Source organism: Heterocephalus glaber, unplaced genomic scaffold, assembly GCF_053883595.1.
Source record: "Heterocephalus glaber isolate CG9 unplaced genomic scaffold, H.glaber_assembly_v1.0 deba00001497, whole genome shotgun sequence".
Taxonomy (NCBI): domain Eukaryota; kingdom Metazoa; phylum Chordata; class Mammalia; order Rodentia; family Bathyergidae; genus Heterocephalus; species Heterocephalus glaber.
Genome location: NW_028258320.1, coordinates 64,707,818 through 64,721,201, shown reverse-complemented (window position 1 = coordinate 64,721,201; position 13,384 = coordinate 64,707,818). Strand labels below are relative to the sequence as shown.

General features: G+C 45.2%; 2 protein-coding genes across 16 annotated transcripts in view; one reads left to right on the top strand and one right to left on the bottom strand.

The window, feature by feature from the left end:
- Positions 1 to 3,795, bottom strand: part of Mcmbp (minichromosome maintenance complex binding protein) — a 61,636-nt gene extending 57,841 nt beyond the window's left edge. The window contains exon 1 of one of the 8 annotated variants that reach the window (XM_004838824.4): positions 3,438 to 3,795. In XM_004838824.4, coding sequence (XP_004838881.1) covers positions 3,438 to 3,495 — 58 coding nt within the window. In that variant the 5' untranslated portion in view covers positions 3,496 to 3,795. The remainder of the gene's footprint in view (positions 1 to 3,437) is intronic. The other 7 variants (XM_087185228.1, XM_004838823.4, XM_004838825.4 and 4 more) reach the window with 7 other exon arrangements.
- A 5,912-nt stretch (positions 3,796 to 9,707) lies between these two features.
- The window catches only part of Sec23ip (SEC23 interacting protein), a 77,023-nt gene continuing 73,346 nt past the window's right edge, over positions 9,708 to 13,384 (top strand). For 7 of the 8 annotated variants that reach the window (XR_015440451.1, XM_021253336.2, XM_021253335.2 and 4 more), the window contains exon 1: positions 9,708 to 9,940. Coding sequence is in view for 7 of the 8 variants with exons in the window: in XM_021253336.2 (XP_021108995.1) it covers positions 9,778 to 9,940 (163 nt within the window). In the remaining variant the exon portion in view is untranslated. Of the gene's footprint in view, positions 9,941 to 9,986; positions 10,271 to 13,384 lie in introns of those variants that run through there. The other variant, XM_021253337.2, reaches the window with a different exon arrangement.

Sequence of the window (13,384 nt, the reverse complement as noted above, 5' to 3'; positions counted from 1 at the left end):
CTTTTCTGAGACAGTAGCAATAACCTACAGTACTCGTGCTGCCTAATACAGCATCCCTGTTGATGTGCAGCTACTGAGCAGTTGAAATATGGTTAGCGACACTGAGGAACTAAACTTTTGCGTAATTTTAACTAATTTAAATAGCTACAAGTAGTTATTGCGTCGGACAACACAACTCTAGATTAGTCAACTAACTTAAAATATGAGTGTTGTTTATGTTCTCGGAATGGGAAAATAAATCCTTTAAGTTTAGTTGGAAAGATGTCCAAGATATATTAAGAAATATCTCAGTGCTCTAGGAGGCTGAGGCAGGAGGATGACAAGTTTCAGCCCTGCCTGGGCAATTCAACAACTTAGCGAGAATCTGTCTCAAAATAAAATTTTTTTTAAAAAGGGCTCAGGGTATAGCTCAGTGCAAAGGCCCTGGGTTCAATCCCCAGTAGTGCAATAAGTAAATATTTAAAAGGGCTTGGGTTACAGATCAGTGTCAAGGCTCTGGGTTCAATCCCCAGTAGCAGGGAGAAAAAAATACATATTTCAACCAAATGTGATGGTGCACACCTGTAATTCCAGCACTTGGGAAGCTGAGGAAGGAGGGTCTAGAGCTTAAGGCCAGCTACACAGCAAGTTCAAGGCTGCCTTGGACTACACAGTGAGACCCTACCTCAAAAAACCAAAAATGGTGCTCCCATGGGCCGGGGATTTAGCTCAGTGGTTCTGCCGCCTGCCTCGCAAGTGCAAGGACCTGAGTTCGATCCCCGGTACCAAAAAAAAACCAAAACAAAAATGGTGCTCTCTCTGGCAGCACACATAATAAAAAACCAAGAACAAAAAACCCCCCACATTTCAAAATAATGAGCACAGCAAACTTACATTTCTCAGTTTTAAGAAACAGTGCAAACATGTGCAAAGAAAATAAACTGAGGGCTGGGGATGTAGCTCACTGATTGAACTTAGAACGTGTGAGGCCTTAGGTTTGATCCCCAGCATGGCAAATAATAAACAAATAATAAGCTGCACAATCACGAACAGGTTATCTTGAAGATGAAGAATTAGAGAAGTCTTTCATATTCTGTCTGTTACTGGCTTTAACTTTTTGTTTTAAAACAATCAACATGCATTACCTTTCTATCTGGTGAAAAACAAGTTAAAACAATTTCTTAGGGTTAGATGTCTGCATAGAGGATGTGCTTAGCCTGTGTTGGGTTCAATTTCCAGCACCAAAAAACAACAAAAAAGCAATTTCCTACTAAACCAAAAAGAATCTACAACTTTTACTTATTTCTCATAGTAACATACCTGTAGTGCAGTTATTATAAAGGTTCTCAATATAGCCACAGTGGTAGGGAAATACAGCAAAAAATAACTTAATGACAGATTCTATAAAACACTTTCTTTACCATTCTATATAGGAAGGAGACATTCTGCAGGTAAATATAACAAGGCTCAAGTTCCCACAATAGTCCTCAAGACCAAGAAGATATTGTAAAGCCAGTATTTCATAACCAAATTATATTCTTTCTTGTACTATGATGAGATGTTCCCCTCAGAAGCACGTACTTAAGGAACTTAAGAGAACAAAATCTGACACAAATACATATGTATCTGTACCAAATTTAAAACTATCTCACCAGGCATGGTGTAACATATCTTTATGTAATTCCTACTTGGAAGACTGAGGCAGGAGGATCTAAAGTTTGAGGCCAGCCTGGGTCACTTTGAGACTCTCAAAATAGAAATAGGGCTGGGGATGTAACTCAGTGATAGAGTGCTTGCCTCACACATGTGAGGTCCTGGGTTGAATCCCCAGTACCCAAACAAAACACATAAAACCATCTCATTTATCCAGGAAGACCAAAGTATGGGGTATTTCTCATAAATGAATTTTCTAGTATCAGTAATTGGAACTTAATCCTTTAAGTATCCTTTTTACTTTGGAAGGTTTTTCCTACAATATATTTATGTATCTGCACCCTCTTAAATCAACACTGCAATTTAATCCTCACTTGACATTCTGGGGGCATTACTTTGAACATCACTTATCGGCCCCAGTATTCATTATTGCAAACATCAATTACTAGGAGTTAGTAGATAAAATAGGCCCGTTTTCCAAAGTGCCCTGGGCAGCTATATACAGTGAATCTGCCTTTTATTTTTCCTTCTGTGGTGGAAATTGAAACCAGGGTCTCCTGTATGTCAGGCATGCACTTTATCACTACGTTACTCCCCCAGACCATTTGTTTTTTGATATACATATATATTTATATTTTACTTCTTTATCAGGTTGTCAATGTTCACTACAATCTAGATGCTTATCCAGGCCTTTTCTAACTTGCTGTCTTTAGTTTCAGCCTGGGAAACCACATAACTAAACAAGAATTACAGGTAAAATAAGAGTGCTGTTTGTGCAGAGGCCCTCCTACAAGAAACACACATTTTATGCCATTGGTTTTGGATGCTGAGGACTATTTAGCTTTTCAAAAAAAATTTTTATTAGTATACGTTTGCAGTACATAAAGTTTACATTCCTTGCATAGAGTTCTTACTAGTTTTCCTCTCTGTATCCCACGACATACACATACTATTTTCTAGGCAAAGAACTCAGGGCTGCCACAAGCTAAGCACATGCTCCATCTCCAAGCTATCCACCCCGTGCTAAGTTTTAAAAGTACTAAGAGCACTCACTCCACAACTGCAAATTAAGTGTTGCGGTCCGACACAGTGATTTCTGGTTACCTGACTCCACCGTCCTGAAGGTAAAGACACTGCAGCAAGGGCTGGGGATCAAAAGGCCCAGTTAACGAGAAATAAGTCTACATTTCTCTTCGTGTCTCCTTCGCAGAAAATTAGCAACAGCAACTGCAACTAAAATTTACTAAGTTTGCCTGCAACATTCGGTCTAGGTAGAAACTTTTAAGTAGCTCAACATTTCTTGCTAGCTCTGGTACGGGACGGTACATGATTGCAAGGGTCCTAAAGTCATCCGAGCCACATTAAAATCTGTAAAGGAGAAGATGTGTGCAACAGAGGGGTTAGTCAACTTCGGTGTGAAGGTGCCAGCACTGCCCCACACACCGGAAGTTTTGAAATATCCCGCAGGCTCCCACAGGCAGAGTGGCTCCCTTCGCCACAGGTCCCTCGGCCCTCCCGGGGCTCGAGCACTTCTCTGGGTCTGCAGCAGTCGCCGAGGGGCCCCTGGCTGGGCCACCGCGCGAGCCAGGCCGTCAATCACGTTGAGTGCTGGCGGCTGCGCCTCGGCCGCCCGCAGCCGGGCAGGTGGGAGGCACCTGCAGCCGCGGCGCGGGCAGGGCGGTCCCGCCTCGCTCGGGCCAGGCCCAGGACAGCCCCGGCCTCGCAAGCCCGTCATGATCCCTCGTGCGAGCCGCGCGGCAGGCCGGCCCCGGGGAACTCGGCGACCCGCCCGCCCCGCCACTCACCGAAGAAGCCCTGCACGATCCCGAGCGGGTGGCTGAGCCAGTCCTCCCCGCAGGGCATCTCGCCGAGGTGCGGGTGGCGGCTCTCCAAGGGCCGAGCGCTGCCGGAGCCCGGCTCCTCCTCAGGAGCTCGGCCGCTCCTCGCCCGCGCCCTCCCACGCACGGCGGAGCGCGGGCCGTCCGGTCTCCCCTCGCCTCCGGGAGCAGCTGCTGTGGCGGTGAACACCAAAGGGCTGCAGGCGACGGGCGGGCAGAGCGTGCGGGCCCCAGCCTCCACTTCGCACAATGGCGGGAAACAGCCTCCGCCGACAGAGCTGCCTGCGACCTGGGTGGAGCTCGGGCGGGAGGGGTGGCGGGAGCGTGCGGCGCGTCCCTGAGCAGAAGGGGGCGGGGCGGTTCTTCCGGGGGCGGGGCGGCGGGCGGGGCTGGGACGTGGGCGGTGGCCGCCATCTTGGAGACGGGCAAAGGAAGGGCAGCCGGGAGGCGCGCCCGGTGCAGTGCGGCGAGCTGTTGTGTGTCACCCTTGCGAGCGCGGAGGTGGAACTCGTGGAGTCCTGGATTTTGGGAGTCCTACCTTGCTCAAGGGCTAAAAAGTGCGAGCTCAGAGGGAACTCAGAATCAGCTCTGGGCGAAATTAGTGGGTGTATCAGAATTTGGCTTCCGCCCACCTCCTATAAGTGCTTCTTTTCGGGGGGGGCGGTGGCGGTTCTGGGGTGCTTCCTGAAACCCCAATGTAATGTAAAATCTGTTGAAATCCTACCTAAGGACTTTCCCTCAGTTTATAAAATCTCCCTGAGGGGCTGGGGATTTAGCTCAGTGGTTCCGGCGCCTGCCTTGCAAGCACAAGGTCCCGAGTTTGATCCCCGGTGCCAAAAAAAAAAAAAAAAAAAATCTCCCTGAGGTTGCTGTGCATTTAGATGAAGGGCATTTTTAAAGCTCCCAACTACCCTGTGCTGTCACCCCAGGCCTTATGGCAGAAGGACCGGTTGTTCCTGATGGGAGAGGCAAAGGCCCCTGCCCCAGTCCTTGGCTCAGGACTGGGATACCAGCCTGTTCTGCCCCGCCTCCTAGTACTGGGGATAGAAACCAGGGCTTTCTCACTGGGTTACATCCCCACCCCTTTTTATTTGGAGGTAAGGTCTCTAAATTGCCCAGGCTGAGTTTGAACTTGTGGTCGTCTCACGGAGTGCTGGGATTACTGGTGTACACAACCACACCCTGCTCAGCCTGGTCTGCTTTTGCCTCAAAGCTGCATCTGTTGGGTAGCAGTAGTGAAGTCTCTACACCATTCGGTTCTGGATACTGTGAGAAGAAAGATGGGCAAGACTCTATAGCAACCTTTTCCTAAGGAAGTTTAGAAAATATTCAGTATTGAAACAGTTTCCCTGGCCCTGGAATGTATCTCAGAAAACCCCAGGGTCATGGAATGGAAAATGGGTGAGATGATCAGAATCTCCAAAGTGGGGAGCTGAAGAGCAAGAACTGTGCCCGTAGGATTGGTGTAGCTCAGTGGTAGAGCCTTTGCCTAGCATGCGTGCCTGCCATCCTCAAACTCCAGCATTGCAGAAAAGTGGACTCAGATTGCCCTCCAAAACCCCACCTTAGGACTGCTGTGGAGGGGAAAAACCTTTCCCTCTATGTTTCTCAGTTCTCCAATGGGACCTTTGTAACAAAGCACACGTTAACAAAAGGAAAGCAAACAAGTATTTGAACGTACTGTGATGTTCATGAGAGAATCTCGGAGGAGAGTAACTCAAAGTGATTTGGAATTTGAACTTATAGAACATCTTCAACAAATAATAAATTTATCGAGAAACGATGAGAAAAAAGAAAGAAGTAGGCGTCTTAGTTTTCTTGTTGCAGACACCAAATACCAGACACCCACAAGTTAAGGAAAGAAAGGTTTATTTAGCTCAAAGTTGTAGAGGTTTCAGTCCCTAGTCTGACGGCTCCAAAATAGCCTGGCAAGGTAGAGGGGCATTGCAAAGGAGAAACAGTCCATGGTGTGGAAGGGCAGTCAGAAGAGAGCAAAGCAGCAGCAGCTGTCGCCTTCTTTCTGTCCTTTATATTCTATCCAGGCTGTAAACCTGCTGATTGGTGCCACCTGCACCTAGGGTGGGGCACCTTTTATCCCAGCATTACACCATTAATCCTAGTATCACACCCTTAATCCCAGTATCACACCCTTAATCCCAGCATCACCATCCTCCACCATCAGCCACCTCTCAAAACCCCTAACTTCGAGATAGCAGGAGGCTTTGGGAGGATGTATAGGTAAAATTCATAACAGCTTTCAAAGCTGGCAAACCATAGGAAGGTAAAGACAAGGGAAACTAATTGTATTTATTTATTTATTTTTGGTACCAGAACTTGAACTCAGGGCCTCTCACTTGCCAGGCAGGCACTGCACCACTGAGCTATATCCCTGACCTGGGAAACTAACTGTAGACACAGTTTGGTTAGTATATTTGTTATATAAATTCTCTTGCCATCTCTGGTTTGATAAGCTTCTAAAGTTGTCTCTGATCATAAGCTTTTATCCTTCCTGCAGAGAGGTGAGGAGAGACACCTTTGAAATTTTATATCCTGCTTTTAGGCAAACTGTGGGAGTGCGGGAAGCATTTCTTGTATCTTTTCTCTTTTTTAAAATTAATTTAAAATTTTTTGTTAGAACATGTGAGCAGTAAGTAATGATTGCATTCATCATCAGGAGCTGGTTCATGTACATAACACATCTTAAACTTTTATCTTTTCAGTTGCTTTCAGTTCAAGGTAATCTTTATGCCAAAATGGCTTGTTTGGGGTACCATTCTGGTTTATTTCAGGATAAAAGAGGTAATTTGGATTTCTCATTGTGAATGAATTAATTGGCATACTGGGTCTTACATCTGGTTCTTGTGAGTTCTTTTTTTTTTTTGGTACTGGGGATCGAACTCAGGTCCTTGGGCTTATGTAGCAGGCGTTGAAACCACTGAGCTAAATCCCTGGCCCAGGTCTTGTGAGTTCTTTTTTTTTTTTGGTACCGGGGATTGAACTTGGGACGGTCTTGTGAGTTCTTGTGAGTTGGGAAGAGTCTGACATTACCACTACTGCATGCATTCATTCCTTCATTCAGAAGAGTTACTGAATGGTGGAAATTCAGTGTTTTAGCTTTGTGTCCGTTGATATGCAAATCAAAGTTATGGCACCAAAATGTCTGATTTTAAATCATTAAATTTCAGATTTGCTTTATCTAAATTTCAGCTTGGTATCAACTCAGCAGTGGCAAGTGTGGGAAAGGAAAAATTCCTTTTTGAGTTCACAGTATAGCTCCCCCCTCATTACTGGTAAATGAACTCAGGGGTGCTCTGCCACTGAGCTACATCCCCAGTCATGTATGTTTGAGACAAGAGTCTCTCCAAGTTGCCTCTGGCTGGTCTCCAAATGGCAATCCTCCTGCCTCAGCCTGTGGAGCAGCTAGGATTACAGGTGTGTGCCACTGAGTCCAGCCATGGTATATATTTTATGCAACACTGGATCTTTCATAAGGAAGTAAAGACCCGAAGAAGTACTTCACAGTTTTTAATGGTAGTGTTTTGTTTTGTTTTTATGTGTGTGGTGCTGGGGATAGAATCTAGAGCCTCATGCATGCTAGATAAGTACTCTTAATACTCAGTTACATCCCTAGTTTTTTTTTAAACAGTGTCTGGCTAAGTAGCTCTGGTTGGCCTTGAATTTGTGATCTTCCTGACTCAGGGATTACAGGCATGTCCTAATTTTAATAATATACTTAACCCAATGTATCAAAAATATTTTAATTTTAAAATAATCAATATGAAATTTATTAATGGGATACTGTATTTTTTATACTGAGTCTTTGAAATCTTATGAATTTTACATTTATAGTACCTATCAGTTCAGATAGTTATCATTTCTAGGGCTCAATAGCCACATGGCTGCCAGATTGGACAGAACAGGAAAAACTGGGGCTTTAAAGAATTAGAAAAGTCAATCAATTTAATATTCATTCCTAGGAGGTAAGTGCAGGGTGGCCTCAACCTCTGATCCTCCCATCTCAGCCTACTGAATAGCTAGGACGTGCCACCATGCCCAGCCTCAAAGGTATCTTCAAAGGTCCTTTGAGACTTTTCAGGGAAACCAGAGAATTCAGCCTTTTGGCAAAGACCAGATCAAGGGTCTCCTATTTGAGCCTACTGTTTCAAGTAGCCTCAAGTTAACCCCATTATACTAAGCAAAATAAAATGGGTCAGAAGAGGAAATGAAGACCATGGAACTGGCTGGAAATGAAATACCAACAGCTTGGCCTGAAAAGCCAGCAACTGTTCAAGTCTTGAGGAGGTGGGTAAGGTAGTTGTAAAAAAAATTAAGATGTATTATGTACATGTACCAACTCTCCATGATGAATGTAATTATTATGTACAGCAAAATATACTATAAACAGTTTTAAAAGACTGAGGTAAGTCTTGGATCTTAAACTTGAGCCAGCTGGAAATTAGCTGCCAAAGCTGTACAGATCCCACAGAGGAAACATTTCCCAATGCCACTTCAGATATGGCCAAGGAAGACCATGGCCAAGAAGAAATCGCTCAGAAGACAAAGCCAGGGCCGAGGAAGAATGTGGAGTTGGGGAGTCATTTTTCCAGAGGGCTGAACCAGAAACAGCCTGGACTAGCCATGAAAATTCTCCATTGTCAGCAGGGAGCATTTTCAATTTATGCCTCACAGAACTCAATCATTTCTGTGGAATAGTGGTTGTTATATTTTCCATTCCTCCTTTTTTCCCAATTGGGTCTTCTTTTTAAAAAAGGGTCTCAAGGGCCAGGGATTTAGCACAATGGCTCAGCTGCCTGCCTCACAAGCTCAAGGTCCTGAGTTCAATCCCCAGTACCACCCCCGCCAAAAAAAAGGGTCTCAAAAAAAATAAAAAAGGTCTCATTATATGGATCATGCTGATTTTGAACTCTCAAATATAGCTCAGGGTGGCTCAAATTTGCAGTCTTCCTGAGAGTGCTGGGATTGCCCTAGCCTTCTGAGTGACAAGATTAGAAAGTCTGTAACCTTTTGTTCAGAAAAATGTGGTTTAGTTTGATAGACTTTCATTTTTCCCCCCAATAATTCTTGTAAATAAAATCTATCTTAATGGTTTAACTAGTTTTTGGCTTTTAAAATCTGACTTAAATACATTAAACAGCTATTTCATTAATTAATAAACTTGCATTCTATATAGCTGTAATCTCTGAGGAAATATTGTTTAATTATTTCAAGACATATTTGGGGGGGGGTCTCCTGTCTCTCCTACCAAGAAACTGAAAACTCCTTATGCTATTTTTGTTTGTTTTTGAGAGCAGGCTAAATTTCCTAGGCTGGCTTCCAATTCTCCATCCTCTTACCTAAGCCTCTGGAGTAGCTGGCATTACAGGTGTGCCCCACTACACACAGCTGCTTTTTTTCTTTCAAATGTTAAATTATGGAAGATGTCAGTTATATCCAGTTTATGGATGAAACTAGTCAGACTACTGTGGGACTGTGGGCATATACAAAGCTATTTTAAAATGCCACATCTTTTTTGGGGTGAGGGGAAGACTTGGGATTGAACCTAGGGAGCGCTGAGTCCCCCCAACGCCCCCCAGAGTCTTGCAGTCCAGGCTGGTCTGGAACTTGCTACCCTCTTGCCTCAGCCTCCAGAGTAGCTGGGATTACAGGCTTGCACCAATGTGACTAAATGTCACATCCTTAAATTTCAATCTCCTGGGTTAAAATTTTTTTCTCCTCATGGGCTTAAAAACTTCAAAACTTTTACTATTTCTATACCTGGGCCACCGACAAAAGTTCTGTTCTGTCCAGAAAGGAATGCAGGTGCTAGAATAGGTGAATTTGGCTTCGCCCCGGCTGCTATTGCCTCCACTTTTTTTTCATTCCTTTCTTCCTTTACCTGCTCCTGTGGGCTTCAGCTGTACCTCCAAAATCTGACAGTTAAACTTTCTTGTCCCTACTTTTAGGAAGTCTTTACCCCACTCAATCCGTGACTTTGAGCATGAAGTTGTGCTTCAATCCAGGAAGAGCAGCAGCCACGCCCCCATGTTCGCCTAGTTTCGGTCCTGTCTCAAATCGGGCTGCGCGGTTGTTGAGGATGTCAAGTGCTAGATTCGGGTGTGAAGCCAGATCCGCCATGTTTATTTCGGGCATAGCCGATTAGGGAAAATGATGGCTCTGTACCGTCCACCTGGGAGTTCCGGCCCCTGTGCGCAAGTGCGGAAGTGCGCTGACCCAGAGGTGACTGGTTTCCGGTCTGTGGTACTGCACCGGCTTCCAGTAGACGTGTAACGGACGGTGGCCCGCAGCCATGACCGAGAGGAAACTTAATGGTGGCAGTGGCGGCGCTTCCACCTCTTTATCGTGTACTAACTTACTCTTCTCCTCCTCGGCCACGGGGTTCAGCTTCAACGTGCCCTTCATCCCAGTCACGCAAGCCGCCCCTGCCTCGGCCTCTCTTCTCTTGCCCGGAGGTAGTAATCCGAGGGCGGTTCCGCGGGGCAAGTGTGTATGAGGAGGCGGGCAGGGGTCGCAGTCGGACGAGTGTCCAACGAGAAGTTCTGCTTTTGACTCGACCCACCCAGAGGGTCGTTTGCTGGGCTAGCAGTGGCCAGGTTGGAGAGGTTCGGGGGCTTGGGATCTTGGAGGCGGGGCCCAGGTGATGAAGGTTGCTGTTGCTCGAAGAATCTCCTGTTCCGAATTTGAATAGGACACTAGTTAACTGGCATTCCACAAGTTGTTGAACACCCACTGATGTTCTGGGTGCTGGCAGGGAATGAAGATAGACAGTAGCCGTCCCCTAGGTAAGCCTCTTCAAAGATACAGTAGGCTGTCTTTAGAGTCCGGTGTACAAGAGGATATCTCCTAGGATAGACGGTGCCCCCTCCTAGAAAAGATGTGTAATATTTACAGTGTGCCGATTCGGCATGCTTTTCCTCTCAGAAGTGTTTTATTGCTCTCTTAGGTTCCCACTCCTACGAGCACCTCTAGCTTTTTGTTTATTTCTGTACTAATTGCTTTGGGAAATTCTTTTCTTTTTAATTTTGAGACACGGTTCTGCTCATTCACAGAGTTGCCCAGGCTGGGCTCGGACTTGTGACCCTCGTCAGCACTCCCCCCCACCCCTTTGCAGAGTGCTGGCATTTCAGGTGTGTGCCACCACACCCAGCTGGGAGATGGCGTTTTTGATGATTTTGTGGTATAACCCAGACCATCGTGTTTAGGAGCACAGACTGTTAGGGTCCTGACTCTGTCAGTAACTTGGTGTGGGAGCACAGGCATGTTACTTTACCTCTTTGTGCTCCAGTTTCCATATATATGCTTGTTGTGAAAGGTTAATTTTTGCAAAGCACTGAGTATAGTGCTTGACACACTGTTATGTAAATGTTAAACTAAACATGTTTTTCTGTTGGAACTGTGGGCTTCTTAAAGTTTCAGCTATGACTTAATTATCTTATTTCCAGGATCTTGTTTAGTGCCTAGCACAAGGATCTTCATTACATGTTGAATTTTTTTTTTTTTTCTTGAGACAGGGTCTCACTATGCAGTTCAGGCTGGCCTTGAACTCACCATGTAGCCTTGAACTTGGGGTGATCCTCAGTGCCTCAGCCTCCCAAGTGCTGGGACTACAGGCTTGCACTACCACAACTGGCTGGATTGTTTCCAGTGAATAATTTGTTCCTCTTTGGAGGACTAAGGAAAGCTTCTTGGGAAGTGAAGAAAGGGATTATTGGAAGCGTCTATACCTAAAGGTTCCCCTTCCCTTGTGTTAGACTTCTTGGTGCTTGTCATTACCCGACATGTACATGTTTGTTTATTCTAACACCCTCCCCACAAATGTAAACCCCATGAAAACAAGGACTTACTCGCTAGTGTATGTGCAGTCCTTGGAATGGAAAATGTTCAGTAGATGTTTATTGAATGAATGAGAGGATGGGCATCAGGAATACGATGTCTCATTCAGGCAGTGTGCTTGAAAGCGTAGACATTGCTGTCTTTGGTGAGAAGCTGGCATGACTGGAGCTGAATGCTTTGGAAGGCTATACCCGAGGCTTCTATATCATCCTCTGCTTCATGAGTGTTACTTGATTTCTTTCTTTCTTTTTTGGGGGGGAGTGGTTTTTGAGACAGGGTTTTGCTATGTAGCTTAAGCTGGGCTTGAACTCAGCATGTAGCTCAGCCTGGTCTGGGACTTGTGATCCTCCTACCTCAGTGTCCTGAGTGCTGGGATTACAGGTTTGCACCACTATGCCCACTATGCCCAACCATGTCTATCTTTCTTGTTGTATTTGCTTTGTGTATTTGGGCACTGTCAGTCAGCACTGGACAATTTCATTGTCAAGTACATTGTCTTTAAAATTCTTGTTTCTTGGAGACAACTTGTTTTTTTGTAATTCCTAGAAGTGAAGATTATTATTTTTTTTAGATAGGGTCTTGCTCTGTAGTTAAGGCTCATCTTGAACTCACTATGTAGTCTAGGGTGGCCTCAAACTTGAGGCAATCCTCCTGCCTCAGCCTCCCAGAGTGCCTGAGATTACAGGTAAGCTCCCCACATTGGGCATACATATTTTCTTTTCCTCCCTTCCTCCCTCCCTCCCTCCAATTACTGGGGCCTTTGCACTGAGCTGCATTCCCAGCCCTTTATTTTTAAATTTTTTTCATTTTGAGACAGTCTTATTAAGTTTCTAAATTGCCCTATGTGGGCTCAAACTTGTGATCCTCCCTCCCTGCCTTAGGCTCCCAGTACGCTGAGACTGCAGGCCTGTGACACTGTGCTTGTCTAGTATTTCTGCTCTGAAGGATACCAGAGAGAGGAATGGTCTGAGAGGCTTGAGGTTTCTGGCTGGAATCTGGATGGATGTTATTGAGTGTTCTGTTGAGATAGTGAGATCTGGCAAAAGTGCACAGGGGCACATGAGCCCTGCACTTGCAGCTTTCATCTTCCTCCTCCTAGTCTTTCCTTTTCGTATTTATTCCCTCTTAACTTCTGCTGGTAGAGGTGAGGGGTCCATCAGAGAGGTGGACCCAGGCCCAGCATAGAGGCAGACTCTCATTAAAGTGTGCTGAATTTAAGATAGTAAGTTTGAAGTATATGTGGCTGAATCTGTTGGAAGTTTTGAGGAAGAAGTTGGACAATAGCTTCTGGAACACATAAGGAGAGTCTGGGTTTGAGACAAAGTTGGGAGTGTTGCAGGTGTACCAGTGCTCACTGAGGTCGTGGATCTAGATGGATATGTGTCCATGTGAAGTTAGAAAATGCCCTGAGATGAGTCTAGCAATATGCTGAGATCACGATTTCATTTATAATTGATGCTAATTAGAAAAGTGTTTCTTGGTCTAGGTCAACTTCAAGTTCTCTTGAAGGGTGAAAGAAGCGGGGGGTAGTGGCACACACCTGTAATCACAACACTTGGGAGACTGAGGTGGGAGGATTGTGAGTTTGAGGCCAACCTCGGCAACATAGCAAGTTTCAAACTGTCTTGGATGACATAGGGAGACCTTTTCCAAAAAGAACCACCTCCCCCCCAAAAAAGGTGAAAAAGATAGCACAGGTGTTTGTCCCATGTTTTTCATTGTTGGGGGATGAACTAAGAACTACAGAGGATGAGGCCAGGTGACAATCACAGGACTGGGAAGAGGGGTGGGAACTAGAATTACATCAGAAAGTAGAATGATGCAAACAGAAGAAGGGCTTTGTGCAGGAGGGGTTTTATTTGTAGTTACAAAGAAACAAGTGATAGGGGAATCTTTCCATAGAGTACTGATCATAATTCCAAAAGACACAATCCCGGATGTTATAATCTGGGTTGTGATATTTAGAACTGTCTTTTGGACTGTGGCCCAAACTGAAATAGTGGAGTATTGTGGTTTGTGTATAAAATACAGTGGGATCAGCCTAGGAGCTCAGGGAGGAAAGT